The 18,883-nt window shown below is 38.6% G+C and overlaps 2 protein-coding genes across 5 annotated transcripts; both read right to left on the bottom strand.

Moving 5' to 3' along the window:
* Positions 1-251: 251 nt before the first annotated feature.
* On the bottom strand, positions 252-13,463 carry tcerg1 (transcription elongation regulator 1). 4 transcript variants are annotated; one of them, XM_014471377.2, is made up of 21 exons: positions 13,386-13,463; positions 11,556-11,799; positions 10,713-10,865; positions 10,129-10,417; positions 9,801-10,043; positions 8,164-8,223; positions 7,083-7,283; positions 6,266-6,372; positions 6,049-6,137; positions 5,791-5,951; positions 5,610-5,691; positions 5,369-5,504; positions 4,610-4,699; positions 4,383-4,501; positions 4,066-4,216; positions 3,535-3,699; positions 2,665-2,847; positions 2,351-2,530; positions 2,140-2,223; positions 1,672-1,772; positions 252-987 (listed from the first exon to the last, which is right to left on the bottom strand). In XM_014471377.2, exons 1-21 carry the CDS (start codon positions 13,430-13,432, stop codon positions 786-788), a joined length of 3,087 nt encoding a protein of 1,028 aa, XP_014326863.1. In that variant the 5' UTR covers positions 13,433-13,463; the 3' UTR covers positions 252-785. The 4 variants fall into 4 exon arrangements, with proteins under 4 accessions (XP_014326863.1, XP_023198502.1, XP_023198504.1 ...); XM_023342734.1 differs by having other exon boundaries at positions 5,610-5,951; XM_023342736.1 differs by lacking the exon at positions 8,164-8,223.
* Positions 13,464-14,082: 619 nt separating this feature from the next.
* LOC102227963 (transcription factor SOX-30) lies at positions 14,083-16,201 on the bottom strand. Its single transcript, XM_005805987.2, has 5 exons — positions 15,944-16,201; positions 15,641-15,769; positions 14,825-15,061; positions 14,406-14,667; positions 14,083-14,291 (listed from the first exon to the last, which is right to left on the bottom strand). Exons 1-5 carry the CDS (start codon positions 16,047-16,049, stop codon positions 14,159-14,161), a joined length of 867 nt encoding a protein of 288 aa, XP_005806044.1. The 5' UTR covers positions 16,050-16,201; the 3' UTR covers positions 14,083-14,158.
* Positions 16,202-18,883: the final 2,682 nt, after the last annotated feature.

The raw sequence follows: 18,883 nt of genomic DNA, 5'->3' as shown, positions 1-18,883 counted from the left end.
TGCCTCAGTCTATTCAGTAATATTAGTATATTACCAAAAAAAAAGGCTTTTCCCGGCTCAGTTAATCTGTATTTTTAAATTATTTGTTCACCTGATCTGTGGACTCAATTTGTGTAATTTATTGAGCTAAAATGTTATAATTGATATATTTAAGCAACTGCCTCAGTTTATATTTCAATATAAGCTACTGTCTTCACCAGTATTGTTCACTTCAAACATGCTATGTGGGTAAAAAACAAATCAACAGAACCTCATGTTGAAAAACAGTGGATGTTGCTTTTATTTAATTCAACAGAGAAACTGCTGTGACATTGGAGTAAACCACTGAGCTGAAACTAACATTCACACTGTGCCGCAGAAACGGTGACTGGCACAGTGGAGCTGTAAGGCTTAAGGACGCCTCAAACATATACTCAATTTAAACATGCCTGCGCCACACTCATACTCACACACACATCTTCATTTACATCAGCTATCTTACATCTGTGTGGCTGCTCAGACAACAGCCTCACCACTTTCTCCTCTCCCTCAGAGGTAAAGAGGTCAACAGTCGACTGGAGATCAGGTCAACCTCTGTTCCCTGCTGTGACCTTAAATGCAGGATGAAGAGATGGCATAACACAGAGACCTTAACCGTTCATCTCTAAGCAAGTCAGCCCCCAGCAATAACACTGCGAGGCCAGCCTGGAGGCTGGGGTTCAGGAGGTGCTGGGGGGAGGTCATGCTCTGGCCAAAGGGAAGGGCGGGGAGGAGTAGGTCACTGGTCATGGTGGGGATCCAGCCGTTCACTTGGTGGAGCGTCGCGTCGGCTCAGAGGCGGTGGGGGGAGGAGGCGGGCCGCGTCGGTCCAAATCCTCAATGTAGAACATGATCAGCTTTCTGCGCTCCTCTGGGACGCACTCCAACACGAGGTATCGCTTGTCGTTTTGAAGGATCTTCTCCACGTCTTTCAGATGCTGGTCCGACTCCTGGATCAGCTTTCTGGACCTGGGAAAAGTGGAACCATTAGAGCCACAAAAACATGAATTTACTTCATAAGGGACAGTTTACATTAATCAACATGAGTGCATGAAAACAGCCATATAAATATACCAGACTTAGCACCAAGGGCTAATTTTTATCTGTAGTTCTCTGACAAGTTGTTAGTAAAAACTACAGGAAAACAATCTCAACGCTACCAATCAACCCTGTGAACGTGCTGCATACACCGTTACAGGAAAACAGGAGCTTAATTTTTTTTTTCCAGATTATCTGTCTCATACCATACTGTCATGGCATAGTGACAGTTTCAACAAATGCATAAAGAAACAAAGTTGTATGATTGGAAATGTTATTTTTTACTATTTTCTCCACCGTGAGACGAGAAAATCAGTAAATATCAGTAAATTGGAAAATATGATTAAGTGCAGTTACCGCGAACAGTTTAATGATATAAATGTCATTTTTTTAATTACGTTTCATCCTGAAGATGCCTATTTCAAACAGGAATGTTTTTCAATAATATTTGTGTTTGTAGTGCTATGAATCCCATTACAAATAAGTGATTGCTTTTTTTTTAATCGTAATCTTTATTATCACCACAACAGTACCAAAAATATTGTGATAAAATTCTAGGTCCATTTTGCCCATGTGTAATGCAGTTTTTAAAGGGTTCCTGCTGAATGCACACACCTGTACGTGATGAACTTTGTTTCCTTCAGCAGGGTTCTGAAGTCAGCTTTGGCCGTGATGTACTTATCTTTGATGTAGTCTTCAAACTCTCGCTGTCTCTTCTGCAAAAAGAGATAAACGCATAAAACATGACAACTTAGACTTAGACTGACTTTATTATCATTTTGCATGCACAGGGTGTATACAGAACGAAATTTCGTTGCATACGGCTCATGACAATGTTTTGAGGTTCCAATGTTATGAGGTTACTCCAGAATAAAATAAAATACAATATAAAATATAAATATAAGTATCAAATATAAAGTGCAGGAATGACAGTAAAATAGAAGTTATTTAGCTATGTATATGTGCAAGGTATGAAGTGGAGACCAGTTTTTGAGTGCAGTCCAGTTAAAAGTTCACCAAACACAAATCGGATTTCGTTGAGTTAATATGTTGAATTGCTGCAGGTGTTAGGAAATCTCTTACTCTGTCACTGGAGGAGAATTTAATACAGCGGGGGTCATCTTTGATGACCTTCTTGACTTCCTTCCACGTAGTCGTCAGCGTGATCTGCAACAAAGAAACTTTTAAATAAGCTGTTTCATTAAAAAAATTAAAGTGACGCTCAAACTGGAAACCTTCCCAGAAGTTCTCCTTACATTTGAATATTTTTTTGCGTCATGTTTTAACTTCTCACCATGCTGGTCTCGTCAAGCAGCTGCCTGAATTGTTCCTTCTTCTTCTTGGCCAGGGCCTCTACGTGTTCGTTGAACAGCTTCTCCTTCTCCTCCCTTTCCAGCAGGGAAGCCGACTCCCAGCGGTGGTCCTTCCGCAGGTTACGGCGCGTGTCCGACCACGTTGCGTCCGAAGAACGGACCTGAGGAAGGGACAGAAATCTCTTACAGCCAAGATAATCGCAAAGTATGCAACAACAAAAAAAATGGAGTTTTGAAAATTCAGGAAGGATCAGAGTGTTGCAGCACCAACGACAGAAACCGGGGAGCATCTCACCATGTCAGACATGAGGGCTTTGAAGTTCTGGATGGCCTCCTCCCGTTTGTGCTGCTCCCTTTCTCGGTCAATCTCTTTGGTCTGCTCCGATCGGGCTTTCTGTACCTCCCGCTCCCTCTCTCTGAGACTGGCCTCGATGCGAGCCTGCCGCTCCAGCTCTCGCTCCTTGTCAATGTCCACATTCTACAGGGCAGGGAAGACTTTATTACCTTAATGCAGAAATTTCATTTTCACTTTGGGCCATATCAAGATCATAATGTTCTTAAACGGCAGGTTGTGCCACAATGCATTGATAAAACCCATTAACAAACTGTTAAAATATTAACAAATAGCTGTGTCTTAAAATTCAATTATACTGGGCATGTTTTGAAACTGATCTAATTATTTTTTTTGGCAATGAAAATCACAGATTTATGGGGCCAACTTAGAAATTTTCGCAAAATATCTTGCAATATTTGCAGTTATGTATGACGATAACTTTTTGTTCGATAATGGACTATAACCTGACATCAAGTAAAGCTGAGGAAGCAGTGTAGCAGAAGTAAGAAATACTGCCACCTGCAGGTGGGAGTTATCATCAAATAAACCCAATTTTGGTGGAAATTTTGCAGTAAAGTCACAATTATGCATTATTGCGAAAAAGTGCAAGGATCTGTTGATTTTCCATGATTGGAGAAACTGATGCAATTTTGCAGTATACAAATAAAAACAGCTTTGTTTAGATTGACACAATATTTAAACACACAACTGTTATATTAAAGATTTTATTTATGCGTCCCTCTGGAGTCCAAAGGGCCAGATTTGGCCTCTGAGGTCTTGAGTTTGACACATTTTCGGTCCGTTCTCGTCTGTTCAAAGAGCTGCTCCTACCTTTGCTTGTTTCTCCATGAACTGTTTGAATAGCTCCTCTCTGAGAGCGGAGCTGTCCACAGCCTTGTACCGAGGGTCAGTCTCTAGCCGCTCTTTCACTTTGCTCCATCGCTGATTTCCCTCCACGTGTTGGTCGCTTAGGAGGTCAAAAAAGTCTTGCCTAACCTGGGCAGAAAAAAAGTGAAACTCGTGAGCAAATCTTTCCAGAATTGTGGCAAAGTACAATTTACGTTTATGACAAGTACAGCTAAGGATTGTGCTGCAAATCTGTGAAAATTTGTTATTTAATTAAATCGGGAGAGAATTGTTGTGGTCAAAGAAAGAGATTCTTTACCCCATATGGTGCTCTACTAGGAAAAACTTTTTTTCTGCTAGTTACCTCCATGTGCAAACCTTAAGCATTGCATGTGTGAATTCCTCCTACCACTGATTAATTACATTTTCTAACAACAGAAAACAACTTCCTGCAAAAGCTCTGCAATTCAAAATAAAACCTTTAAAAACCAGAGCACAGGTTTAGGTTCGCGTTACCTTCTCTCCTCTGGTTTTGGAGTCTTCTTTGTCTCTCTTCTTCATAGCGGTCATAAATTCGATGAAGATCGCCTCCCTGTCCTTCATCTTGTCGATGGCCTTGAATCTTGGATCTCTTCCATGCTTCATGGCAAATTCACTAAATGTTGTTCTACAAAGATTTGAAAGCAAGAAACCAGTGTCACTTTGGCCTATTAGAGTGAAAGTTTAACAAGGACCATAAATGAATATCCACAACTGGTTGTTGAACAAACCAGTAAAAAAGTTTCACAACCATCTTCAGAAACATTCAGAATAAAAATGCCTGGTTTGTTTACTTGGGTGTGAGCTTGGAATCCTCCATCATCCGCCTGAAATCGTCTTTGGCCTGCATGAGCTTGTTCTTCTTCTCCTTTCTTTCCTCTTCAGCTCTTGTCTTCACATACTGATCAAAAACCTGAAGACATGATCACAAACAATGACTGGAGGATGAAAAAAGAAAAAACGTAAAAGACAAATACAGAGTAGATAGAAAAAAATTGAAGAAGAAATGATGAAAACGAACCTGTTTCCTTTCTTTTGGGTTGAGCAGAAGGTAGCGTGGGTCGAACACTATCTTATGGAGCTCCTTGTCCCAGGTCGAGAACGCAGACACCTGCAAAGACAAACAAACTGCTATTCCATACAAAACTACAATTCTTCTGAATCAAAAAATAAAGAAATAAATGCAATAAATTTCTGCTAAGCTATAAAAATTTTCAAAAATGTCCTGCGAAACTGAAAATGTCAGTAATGATGATAAAGGTCGACTTTAATATTCAATAAGGTGGACAATTGGGCTACAATTACGTAAGCATTTTATGAGGTGGAGAACAGTAGATATTTTCAGGTTGTACTCAAACATAATTACACTTTTATACTGCAAATCGGATTTGTTCATAAATATATTTAAAATTAATAAGTGTTATTAATAATCCATAGAGGGATTTAAGTGTTGACTTTATGGAAGTTTTGAAAATAGTTATTTTTAATCTTTTATTACTTTAATTAGTTCAAGTTTGCATTGAAACAGACAATATCTCAAGACAGACTCAATTTAATTTAAAACTGCATTGTAATAATCTAAAATTTTCTAATGCAAAAAAGATGACAAAGTTTTGTTCATGTTCCGCAGCTCGAATACTAATCAAAGAATCTTCCACTGTTGCTTAATTCTGTTTGGTAAATTTACAAAAATGTACATTAGCGCTTTTTCAAACATTTGTCTGGATGACAAGTACTCTACAAATAAGATTTGAAGTATTTAAAAGGTTGTTTTTCTTACCCCTCTCTCCAGCAGCATGTCTCTGAACTGAGTCATCCTGGCCTCTAGGGGCACCACCGCTCTCTCTCTGGCCGCTCGCAGCTCTGCCTCCATGGCTGCTTCCTTCTCAGAGTCTGCCTCCTTTGTTTCTTCCTTCCTGTCAGGGGGAATCAAACAATCACAAGGTGAAGAAGAGCTTGTATAGACTGAATAATACCACCACCAACCTATGAATGGTTTTATATTAAATGAGCAGACTTACTTTCTCTTTTTGGATTTGGTCGGCTCCTCATCTGGACTATCTTCAGTGGCCAGCGACGTCTCTGGTTCTTCCTTACTGATCCCTGAGTACATCAAAATAAGTTTCTTAGCATAAAAGCTGCTAAAATGACTTTTTCTGTTGTAGCTTAAAGCCTCAAATAAAAAAGTCTGCTTTTGTTCACCCGTCTTCTTGCTGTCCTCCAAGCCTCTCTTGTGTGGCGGCTCCTGGATGTGTTTGTCCACGTCGGATCGGCCGACCAGCTCTTCGGGCCGGTCCCACATCGACAGCCGTGTGGTCGGGTTGTAGAAGAAAACACGGTCGTCACCCGTCCATACCACACACCTGATTGAAAGAACAAAAAAATAGATTTTATTATCTTTTTTCCCTCCTGTCAGTAAGAAGTGATGACGTTGGTGTGCAGCGGATGTGGGATGCATACCAAGGTGTGCCAGGTATGGGGTTGGTGGCGACAGGCCGGGCTTTCTGAGCTGCCTTTTCTTCCTCAGTCATCTCTTCTTCTTTAGGTTCCTTGACAAATAATGACAGGGAAACAGGTTTTCATCTCCTGTGTTGTTTTTGTAACCTTTTTATATGTTTTGGTTGCAGTTTATTCTAATATTCCCATTAGATTGTTGTTATTCATATTGTTTACTGACCTCCTTCACATTATTAGTGTTTTCCATCTTTATATCTTCATCCTCCATCTCCATTGCCTCAGCTTCCTCCTGGGTCAGACGTTCTTTGGCCTTCTCTGCTTCTTTTTCTAAGAAAAAAAACAGACACGCACGTTAAAAAAAAAAAAAAACACATAGAGGAAAGAATAAGACCTCATAATAACATCCATCCTGGTAGTTCAGGTGGAACTAGATACAGTTTTACTAAATCTATTCACACATAAAATTAAAAGCACATTCTGTTTAATTAAATTAGTAGCACAGTCGGCAGATCTGCTGGTGTCCATGGAATATAATAAACACAAATCACATAAACTACTGTATTTTTCAGTGTTCAGTGTCAGACACTAAAGATCTTAATCCAAGTATAAAATGTTCCTGTCACAATAAACACTACATCAATTAATCGCATGGTAAATTAAAACGAGGACGATCGTTTCCATTGGCATGATTTATAATTTTTCTCTTTTCTCTCTAAATGTCTACCATAAACTGGATGACAAAAGTTTTTAGGCTGGTGCTTTTGTCTTAACTAGCCCTTCTTTTGGAGGACAGTTTTGTTTGCAGAAACTTCATAATTAATTTTATTTGTTGCTTCTGTTTATTGATTTCGGATAAACAGTTCCAGTGTTACATTAGAATTTAAAGCTTTTCGATCTTTGAGAATATGTTCTTGCATTATATGCCATCACCATTATATTACTTTCAAATGGTCACAAAACAAAATATATTTGATATTTGACTGCCTGTTCAATTGCATAGAAGTAAAGTTGAACTTACAGAAGTCAGAAGTTCCTACCTTTCTCTAAGAGGGCCTGTGGTTTCTCCCAGGTGGACTCTAGCGTGCGGTTGTTGTAATAGTACGTTTTCCCATCGGCTGTCCTGTATTCCGTCCACTCAGGAAGCTGCAACGATCCGGCTAAGGATGCCGGAGCCGGCGAAAGCGTAAGCTGCGGGTGCATCATGGAAACTAAAGGCGGGCCCATACCAGGGAGCATGCCTGTTGTTGGAAAACAGATGGAAAACATTCATTTAAATTATTTTTTACAATGAGTTATATCTGATTTCCTAAGATGTTAATGAATATTTAGAAAACAACATGAAAAAAACTAGCTGAACAGCTTTCATAAAATATTTTAGAAACTTCAGGGGCAGCTTGTGAATGAAAAAAAAAAAGCAAGATAACACTTAAAGAGTATTTGTAGAGTAGAATTACTAAGTTTAATAACACCTTTATCATAAACAACTAATTAACAAATAACACAAGCCAAATACACAAAAAGAAACAAACAAGTACTGACCACACCCTCACAACCATGCCACAGAAGAAGACGACCACATGACCACAACACATAGCCCGAATTAGATGCTACAAGGCAACAACAGCCAGTGTTAATGGGACAAAGATGGCTTCCCCTCTGTCATTTTGCACCTTTCTAAGAACTATCTGCTCCTAACAACCAACAAATTCTCTTTAGATGCTGAACGCAGTAAATAAAAAGCAGCTAAACTGACAAGGTCAATCCCAAGAACAACACATCTTGAAGTCAAACCTTAAAAAGCTTGTTTGAGAGCACAAGGACGTTTGTTTTGAACCAACTGATGATAGAAAAAAACATCATAACTAAACATTAATGTAGATAATATATAAAGTTCTGATAAAAACAGAACTTTAATGAGAAATGATAATAAAGCTACACATTATGTTTCTTTCTGTTGGAATGGCTGAAAAAAGTCACCACTGTACAGCGAATGGATGCATTCAACACCATGCTACTGGTTTTAAACGACCCCATGTTAACACCATACGATGCATGTAGATATCATTCACTACCATGCCATCTACTGTTGATCTGAGAGGCGAGCGGCTGGGTGTTTACCGTTGGCGCTGGGGCCTGCCTTTACACAGGGAGCACCTACTATCTGCACCATTGCTACACCTGCAAGAACAACGGACAAGCAAGCATGGGGATTGAACACAGCAGGAAACTGGACATCGGCTACCATGGTGTGCAAAGAGTGTGTGGTGTCCCACTCGGACAAACCAGTGTCAAAAAGATTGGATATCTCATATTTCTGAATCTGATGAGATGAAATTATTTACACTAAACACTGAGGGACATCACAGCGTAGGATGACTTGTTGTCTTGTTTATAATTTAATTCATACGAAGCAGCTGAAACGACTTGAAGGAGCCATTTTCCACATTTTATATGAATCCCAGAAAAACTCATGAAATCTGCAGTGCCTTTCCTTATTCATACCTCTTGCACTTTTTCTTGTTTTCTCACACTAAAACCATAAACTTCAATGCATTTTATTTATATTTTAAGTCATTGTAGTGCAGAATTGTGGAAGTTACAGTTGGTCTAAGCACTTTTTACAAATAAAAAGTTGAATACCGCAGAATTAATTACATTCAGCCGGTACCTTTTAGAACAATATTGGGTTTTGCCTCCACCAGCTTTGCATAAAAACAGAACCTGTCTTGGTAAAACTCTGTTCGATCAGAGGAAGAGTGTTTATGAAATTTAATTTTCAATTATTGACACAAATCCTCAATTAGCTTTGACCAAATCATTCTAGTGCAATCTAAACCACAAGTGTCGAACTCAAGGCCCGCGAGCCAAATTCAGCCCTCCATAGCTGGTTATAGTCCTGAGATTTGCTCCGTTCACATTTCCTATCCCTGCTGAAGAGAAACATTAGCACAGCATGATGCTGCCACCACAGTGTTTAGAAGTAGGAATGATTAAAATATGAAAATATGCATTTATGCTAAGATTAAAGTACACACAAATAGGCCGGTCACAATAACAAATTTTACTGGATGATAATAAAGTGAAAACACATTCACACGATCAATAAACTATAAATTCAATTTCATATCCAAAATAAATAAACAAATCAACAGGAGCAACTAATAAAATGGATACTGATGTCTCAAAACAAAATTGTCCTTCAGAAAAAGAGCTAGCTGAGGAAAATGCAACAGACTAAAGACTTTTGTCATGCAGATTTTAGTAGAAAGAGAGAGAAGAGAAAAATAATAAATCATTCAAATGGAAATTATTGAGCTTGTTTTAATTTATTATACTACTAATTGATTTATTGTCACAGGCCTGCACACAAACTGGCTATTTACCAATTAGCTGAACTTCGAGGGCACATGGTTGCGCTTCACTTTATTCAGGGTCAAAATGGTCTAAATATACATGCATGGTCAGATTTTTATCTAGCAAAACATTTTACAATCATTTGTGTTGGTCTACTAAATAAAATACAAATAGGTTTTTGAATGCAATAGAAAAAGCTAAAGAGGTATGAATACAGCACATTTTACTTTTAACTCTACGCTGCACTACTAGAGGCTGCTGCAATAAACCACAAAGCAACACTTGCAAACAAGACAAAAACATTTATAATTTGCCCATAAAGACCTAAAATTAAAAATCATTAAATATGCACTACAGTTTCATTGGAACAGTAGCTTTTAAGCTACAGGTGTCATTCTCACCTGGTAGAGGGATGTGCATGCCTGGCAAAGGCACCCGGAAAGGTGGCACCATGACGGGTGGGAAGGCAGGTATGGCTGCAGTGGGCTGGGCCACACTGTGAGGCAAGGCTGCTTGCAGCAGCGGCACAGTCTGGACCGCCGTGACAGGGGATGGCACCGTGGAAACGGTCACCACGGTGACCGGCGACACAGCAACAGTGGAAGTTACAGTGGCAACAGGGGGGAGGTCTGCTACAACAGTGGCTGTGGCGCAAGAAAGACAAAAACGACAATAAACTTTTAGCTTCGTGTTTGCTGACGCGCTGAGCGCCGAGGAACATTTGTTTACCTGCGATGGTCACAGAGGATGAGGGGGTGGTGGTGGGGTCTGGACTCGAGGTGAGCGTGTGGGTCGGGGTAGAGGTCGGGGCCTGAGTGGGGGAGGCCGACGCCGCTGTGCTGGCAGCTGTGTTACCGCTGTTGGTGCTAGCGGGCCCGGTCGCACCCACATTCGCACCGGAACCTGCAGCTGTAGCCCCCGCTACCAGAAGAGGGTTGAGTTCAGACTGCTGGATGATCTTCACACCATCTGGTTTGCTCCATGACGACTCTCTGGTCCGAGCGTTGTAGTAATATGTCTGAGGAGGAAATAAGTCATCAAACAAGGTTATTTCTTTTATTGAAAAGCTTGGCAGCAAAGTAGGAATCTGCTAAACCTGTTTTTTGACTCCCTCAATTCAATTTTATTATGTGAGTTTAACCATAAAACAAACATTTTCAAGAGAATGCAGCCAAAAAGGTTCGGACTGAGGATCTGTGCTTGAGTTAAATAGTTGTCCTTTATGAATATAATTGCAATCAAGTACTTGTCTCTAAGATAAATTTTTAAAAAATGAAGAAAAAAAATTATTCTGATGGGAGTTTTCATCCTACCTTTCCCTCTGAAGTTTTGTTCTCTACCCAGATTTCCTCTGCAGGATTGAGAGCTGGGTTTCCAGATGCAGGAACAGGAGGCATCCCAGGAGGAAACAGCATCCCTGGAGGAGGCGGCAAGTTGCCAATGGGAGGAGGAAGGAAAGGAGGCCTCTGTAGAAGAAGATGCAACAATGCATTTGGCTTTCAGACTTTCTATCACAACAAAACATACATTTGTAGCAAACAGAAAATATGCAGGTTTGAAAATTAGTTCAAGAATAATTCACAGCGGCTGACGCTTCATGGACTCATTTAAAGAAAGTCTCCCTGCATTAAAGAATCAATTATTGTAAAAGCTAGAGAGATCATCAAACATGCTAAGTCATATCATATGAGCAGAAGTCTTCTAAAAGCTGAACCTGTTAGATTTAAAGAGAGGTAACCACAAAAAGCATTATTAGTGTCTGTTCACTGTTTCTTTCTTTTTGAAAATTACTACTAAAAATTATACAAACAGTAAGAAAACTACACCTGTTAATTCCCTGCAACTGTTCTAACAACATTTTACAATTGCATTAAACTGCAAATATAAAAAGTGAAAAAGAAACCGCTGGATATCTTGGTGTAATAACTAGCATCAACCGTCCTTTCAAATAGAAAATGAATAGATTTTGCATCAACTGAATAACAAAGCGATGTGCTACATCTGTGGCCGGATGTTGGAAAACAAAATAGCTCTCCGAACGTATAACATGAAATCAATATGTAACATGGCGTAATACAGTTATAATGACTGTGAAATATGGCATACACTACGACAGAAAGATGTGCTAATGTTGCAGAAATATGTAAAACATTCACCTGGAGGTGAGGAGGTCCGATGGGTGGTGGCATGCCTCCAGGTGGTGGAATAGGCGGCATGTTTGGGTCAAAGGGAGGTCGGGCAAATGGGGGTCTTGGCGGCGGGCCCCTCATCATGCCAAATGGAGGCGGCGGTGGCCTAAGCAGTGGCGGAGGGCCTCGTAAAACTGGGGACTGGGCTGGGGTAGGTGCAGGGGCAGTGGCAGGCGCAGGACTGCGGAACCGCACCGCCTGCTGCGCCATTCTGGTCAATAAAGTAAAGGATTTTAATGTTTCAAGCTGCAGCTCTTCAATGCACAATACAAAAAAAAAATTAGAGGTGCACCATACTAAGAATGCAAATGTGTGAAGGTGGTTTGCCATTTTCAGTATCGGTGACGAGTCTGAAAGATGATGTTAGAAGAAGAACAAAGGCTTCCAGGAAGCAAACTTTGTTTTCTACAGATGCACGCTGGCATTTAAGCAACAATTATTAAGCTATAAGTATTACACCAAAGCTCCTTTCTTCTATTTGTCATGTACAATTGTGCTTTAGGCAACACTGGCAGTAGTTTGAAAAATTTATTTCAATCAACTGAGGTAATGGCCCAATTACCTCATGTTCTGTCTTATGTTCTTGTGTGAACATAAGACAGGGCTCTGGTCTAAACAGTCGTTTTATAATTAGGAAAGTGTCTGTTCCGCGTGTTATAGACGGAGAGGCGCAACATAAGGCTAGTTAGCTGCCGTGGCTACATTCTCAAGTAAAACACTGATGTTTACAGTTAGCAATGCCATGGATTTACTCAGTAATGCTGCTGACTGTGCAAAACATCAATATAAAAACAGTTTGAAAAGTCAACTTTATTCTTGGTTTATTTTGAAAAATTAGTAAAATCTAGTTCTATGTGGAGCTGTTTAATGCAGACTGCTGAGATGTGGTGCCCATTTAGAGATACAGGTGTACCATAAAAAACAACAAGCAAAAGTAAGATAAGGAGGTTTGCTTTAATTCTTTTTCATCGGGACATATTTATACATACCTATGTTCAATAACCTGACTGATGCAGACATTAACTATCTTACCATAGACATTTATTTCCAAAATAAATAAATTTAGGTTTTTATTATCCAAAATGTTTCTACAATTTCTTCAAGAGAAATTACAATCAGCTAAAATCAGTATTATTTATTCCGATCACTTCTGTATCTTCACAGAATTTCTACCATGTTAAATCTGCAAACAGTGCAGCAGTGCAATTCACCATGAACCAAAAAGCCAACAATAGCCTCTAGGAATATTTTAAAATTGGTGTTATATCGGTATAAACTACACATGTTTATACGTGTATGTGAGCTTTTTTGTTTTATGTGTTTATAGTAATGTAGTCTATTAACAAACACATTTATATGCTGAATGCTTTCGGGTCATAATAATCATGAACAAAAATCAATCATGTTGTGATTGTCGCCTCTTGCTAGTCAGGCTAATAGCCACCCCGTTCATTCAATATACAGAGCGGACTGCTGTTTACCTAAACATCTTACGTGATTTATCTAACAAGCTTTTAAATGTAAATATGCCTCTTGTGTGAACATAAGACAGGGCTCTGGTCTAAACAGTCGTTTAATTATTAGGAAAGTGTCTGTTCCGCGTGTTATAGACGGAGAGGCGCAAAATAAGGCTAGTTAGCTACAGGCTAGTTAGCTGCCGTGGCTACACTCACAACTAAAAACGCCAAAAGTCTCAGTCGTAGACATCCCCGACCAGGTGCATATAAAATCTGCATTTGTATTTAATATTACACTTTAACCATTTTGCTGGAAACTCGGTTTTTTCTCATATCTGACCTGTTGTCGTTAAACCCAAGAGTTTCGCTCTCTGTCTGGTCCGCCATTACAGGAAAGTGTAACCGCTTTCTTCCTGGAAACGCCCCCAAAAGGTAATCACACGTTTCTATTGGTTGATCGTTGCCGTCCATAACGGTCCAGTTCAAGCTGTGCGCTCTGCGATTGGACACAAATTTTCTCGCGATCCTTCAGCTAAACGTTTATTGGCCTTCTTTTATCAGTTCATCTTTGTTCAGCGTGGAGCTAATGATTTTAAACATAGGTTGTTCTGCTAATTTTTCTTGCTGTATAAGTGCTGACTTTGTTGTGTATTTTCATATACGTACATTTAAATACAAGCATTAAAAGTTTGTACGGGTCAATTATAGTTACCAGAGAAACTTTGGTTGAAAATACACTTCAAAATATATCCAACCTCTATCTTCAAAGTTAAGATATTTTATTTAAAATCTAGCCACGATTGAATGACTTGCCCTAAAGTCATTCGGTGACCATTCAGTATTTCTCCTAAAAAACATAAAAGAAAAAAAATTCAAGATTCAGGAAATTTGAGCATATATAGTAAGACATTTTGATATAAAAAAAAGTGTATGCACCATGTATTAGTGAACATTTTATTTAAATACATGGATACAGCCCATCTAAATTGTGGTCCCAATGTTTCTCTGCTAATGTCTTCTGGATGCTGGCTTATAAACTCCCCTCATTGTTTAGTCTTGTTGAGATGTGACATCAGCCAACACTGAAATTATGTTCCAGCCAACGCTGACTTCTTAGATAAAACCAGGTGAATAATAACTCTGTACGGAATAACCATCAAAGATAAACGGGCTCAAAGCTCCACCATGCCAGTCACTTTGGCCAATGTTTTTCATCTCCTCCATCCAGCTTCTTTCAAATCCGGGCCTGAAAAAGTATTTGAAAAATAAATTTAAATCTGTGATTTATTGACTGGCAAGTATCTAAATACATTGAAAACAAGATGTGTAAAATATGGCAATCAGAAACTTTACACCTAACCTTAAACTCTGGCTCTGGCCCATACGGTACATGGTTGCTTGATTATGGGTGTTAAAGGGCAAATAGATGTTGGAGGAGACTGGTTGAGGCACAGGAGATGGGGTAAATAGAACAGGGTCCAGGAACCTGGGCTGACCTGAAGGCATACTCTGTGAGCCAATACAGTGAATATTTGAGTCCTGCTGTTGTCCTGATGTTTGGTCATATTTCCCTTCGAAAGCTTGCCTTGTGTCTTTTCTCTTCCGCGGGCGATACTCATAATCTGGTACGACAGTCAGAGGCAACATGAGTTATAATCAAGAGTTACGTCATCAAATGTCTTTCACAGAATACTTGACTAGAAGATGAGGTGATTGTAGATTCAATAATTAACATAAGCCATTCAAATCCACTGTCAGACAGACATGTAATGTTCATACCAGGGAAGTACAGTCTGTGCATCTTCTTCAGCTTGTCAGCTACTTCAAAGTAGGGCCTCTTCTGGTCCTTACTGAGCTTATACCACTCATTTCCTAGCTGAACACTGATGGCATTGCTGGTTCTTCCTGGAAAGGCTTTTTGCAATGCCTCTCTGTGGATGCGAGCCCACACTAGAAAGGCATTCATTGGCCGTTTGACCCGTCCGTTCTCTTGGATAAACTGGTTAGGTTTAAAATCTGAGGAAAAGATTTGAGGTATTTACATCCAATCATCGTAATGCAGTTAGAGCCACTTTTAAAAACTCTAACACACAATCCTAACAGTGGCTAATTATACAACCACAATTTTATAAGCACTATTACATCACACCTGTGTTAAAATGGCAGGTTTATGTGATGAAAAAAATTAGACTACCATAAATCATTCAGAACTTTTCCCTCATTTATTGACATATATTACTTAACTAAAAAACAAACAAATGTCATTTACATCCTGAAACAAACTCTTTGTTGTACCACCTTCTGAATTAATTCCAACATTTAGTTTCCTAGGGCACACAACTACTGTCAATTATAGAGATTCAAATAAACTTAAACAAAGATTAGCTGTCCTAGCAGGATTTTCATGATTTTTCTTCTTTGCATCTTTTAGCTAAAACAATGGTTAGCAAAAAATGACCAACTATCACTTTATCGTTTTTCTTTACTTCACAAAACCTGACATTTTAATCAGAGTACGATACATTTCTTATATCCACTGTATCACATTAACATGTAAATTAGCATTAATATTATTATTATTATTACTATTGTTACCTATCTCTGATGGTGGAATGACAAAACTGGTGCTTTGATCACCTCCTCCTGGTCTGACAGATGGTTCCGAAGGGCATCTTGAAGGTGAGGTCAAGAGTTTTCCCATTTGCAACATACTGGAGTTTTTTACTGAACAGGAAAGAACTTCTTATGTTAACAGTTTTCATTTATGGTCATAATTTGTGGTAATGGATATGACAATCTTTCATCCTTCATATCTCAGAGCAGCTTCTGTTCTTAACAGTGTGTAGAAGTGGAGACTGAATATTCAATCTGGACCCAGATATTTTAAATGCTACTCACCTAAAATATTATCTGGTAAAATGTCTTGACTGTGGGTGGAAAAACCCCCTGAAATGACAGGAACTGGATAGCTGCTTTGTTTTCTCCTGAAGAAGCTACTGAGCATCACATTCTGGTACTTCCTGATCCAGGTCTCTGTTTAGTAGGCAGTATTTGTGGTCGTTTTCCTTTTCAGATTGTATGGAAAGTTTAGACCTCCCATTTATTTGCAGTAACTGTAACCTCCTTGAAGTGTTTGGATTAGTTTTTCTTTAAATTGTGAAAATGTAAACAAAATATTTTTAACTTAGTTGTCATGACGAGCGAGTTATTCAAACATTGCTAGAGTAACTTTAATCGCAAAATATGTTTTTAAAGATATTGGCTAAAGTTAAGGAAATGTATCTAAGACCCCCCTAACCCCACAATGTTTATGAAATTAGCACCCTGCATAATTAACAAACCAAGTCTGATTAGATTTAACCCTTTACAGAAGTAATTTGCCTTTTCTTATAAATTGAAAATACATAATGGATCAAAGAGTAACATCAGTTACATTTCTTAATCCAAAAGTTGCAGGATTAGCTCCTGATGACTAATGTCTGCCTGCATTCAGACTTCATGGTAACAGGCTGTTGCTTTTCTATTTATAGTTCTCATGTGACGTCACCTTGCTGGGTTCTTTGTAGCTGACAGAAGCCATCTTGGTAGGTATCGGTAACTAACTGTTATGACAGTTGGTATGGGGTTGCTAAGACAACAATAAACAAGCTACAAGCTTAGAACTAGCTATAGCCACGTTCCTGTCTAATTTATAAACATTTTAAGTACATTACAACTGTTACTTGACCACAATTTCTGAGTCCTCTCTCCAACTCTGTGTAATATTAAAATAAATATCAGTGATATTTACTGCAGTACTAACTGGCGAGCTAGCAAAATTAGCTTTGTAGTTTTATTTATGAAGCTAAAACGTGTAGCAAACATGTATGTTACTATGTCTTCACTCTGACACTTTGATACTTTTTCATGGATCTTTCTCTTGCACATTGGTCAAGAGAAAGACCAATGTGGTCAAAGCCAAACAAACCATGGCTTTGTTTATGAGACTCCTTTTAGAATATTGCATTCTGCTTTTGAGGTGAACCTGTTTGGGAAGCCAGACCTGGGCATGTTGGTAGTTGTTTTGAATATTCTCCACTTGTAGGTTATTTTCCATACAGTGAAGCGGCAGATATCAACTTGTTTAAAGATCTCTCTACCAAGCTCATAGCTACTACAATCAGTTTTTTTAAAGGCTCAGAATGCTCCTTGAACCTCACCATGGTGCTCACTAGATTTTCTTTCTCCCCTTAATGTAGCCAGTAAAAACCCACTTAGATCCAGATTTCATTTGCCAGAGTGATCTGGGAAGAAATCTGCAACACATAACAACGCAATTACACAAAAGCAAAACAAATTAAACCATATACACAAATTACAAAACACTGAATATATTACATAAGCATTAACACTTGATGTGAGGCAACCTATTTTAAATCTTTTACATCTTTTACATGTTATAGAACATTTTTAAATGTTTTTTAATTGTTTATGTTACTTCAATTTGTCAGTATTGTTAAAATTACTGGTAAGCATGTAGATAAGTCATAAAATACACCTTCCATCCATCCATCCATCCATCCATTTTCTTACACCCTTGTCTCTAATGGGTGTAAGAGACAATTGGGAGATAGGCACCAGCACAACTGGTGCTTATCTCCAGCTAACGTTCCAGGCGAGAGGCAGGATACACCCTGGACAGGTCGCCAGTCTGTCACAGTCATAAAATACACATAAACAAAAATATGAAACCCAACTGTTTGATGTTATAATTTAATTTATTGTTGAATGAAGTACAGAAAATATACAGCAATCAAATCAAAAGATCTGTGTTGAAGGAAAATGAAAAAAACATGATTCAAGTAAACTAAATCACTTTAAATGCAGTTTTATTTTATCATAACCTTACAACTAATAAAATATTAAACTAAAACCTATGGAATTATAATTCTGAGAGTAACAAAATAAAGATTTGGTCATTTGGAGGGCAGCGCCTCAGAAAATGACAAGAGGCTCTGCTTAGCTGTGTTTGTACATTAAACAGAAGAAACTTAGACCCATACATAAACTCACAAACGCCCGTTATCCATTTCGCACACAAATGTCACCCCAAACCATTTGGATTGAACTCCAGCATATTTAATATGAATCAAATGTCGAGGAGCGTCTTCTCTAACCAATGGGTTATGAATGTAGGAGAAAAATGTTTCCAACTCAAGGTACAATGTTAGAGGTATTCCCAGAATCCACTGTAAACGTGTAAGTAAAGTTGCAGCTTATATTTTTTTCCGAGTAATTCTTTCCACCAAAGTTGGTAGGAAAATACTTCTGTACTTCAATGCATAAAAACGGTTTGTATGCAAAACAGTTAGAGACCCTGTGAATGTAGGTGAGTCAGAAAGCAACACTGAATAGTTTACTGAAATCTGTGAAGTCACGTGAACAAGTTGCATAAATAGAAAATAATCAATAGCATTCTGAATAAAATACTGACTGGCCCTTTATGTGCTAAATGCATTCAGAAAGTCAAACGGAAGAATCATTCAGATTTACCTCTCCAAATACTATAATGCAACAAACTGATTAAAAATAAAATATTAGACTAAGCCAAAAGAGAAAAAAGAAACGAGCTTGTCTGGGTTCAGATGTTAATTTGTATTTCCCCATCCATCCTCCCTCAAGAACAATGCATGTTACTAGTTTTAACCTCCTGAGACCCTGCATCCTCATATGAGGACATTACATTTTTGTAAACACAGATGTAAATAATAACATTGATTGAATGGTCTTATCGTCACACAGATAGACCCAATGTCCTCATCTGAGGACATTGGGTTTTGAGATAACCACTTATTGTAG

This window comes from Xiphophorus maculatus, chromosome 11 (genome assembly GCF_002775205.1).
Source record: "Xiphophorus maculatus strain JP 163 A chromosome 11, X_maculatus-5.0-male, whole genome shotgun sequence".
In the NCBI taxonomy this organism is placed as follows: Eukaryota; Metazoa; Chordata; class Actinopteri; order Cyprinodontiformes; family Poeciliidae; genus Xiphophorus; species Xiphophorus maculatus.
The sequence above is the reverse complement of the archived record's forward strand: the minus strand, read 5'-3'. Positions and strand labels throughout refer to the sequence as shown.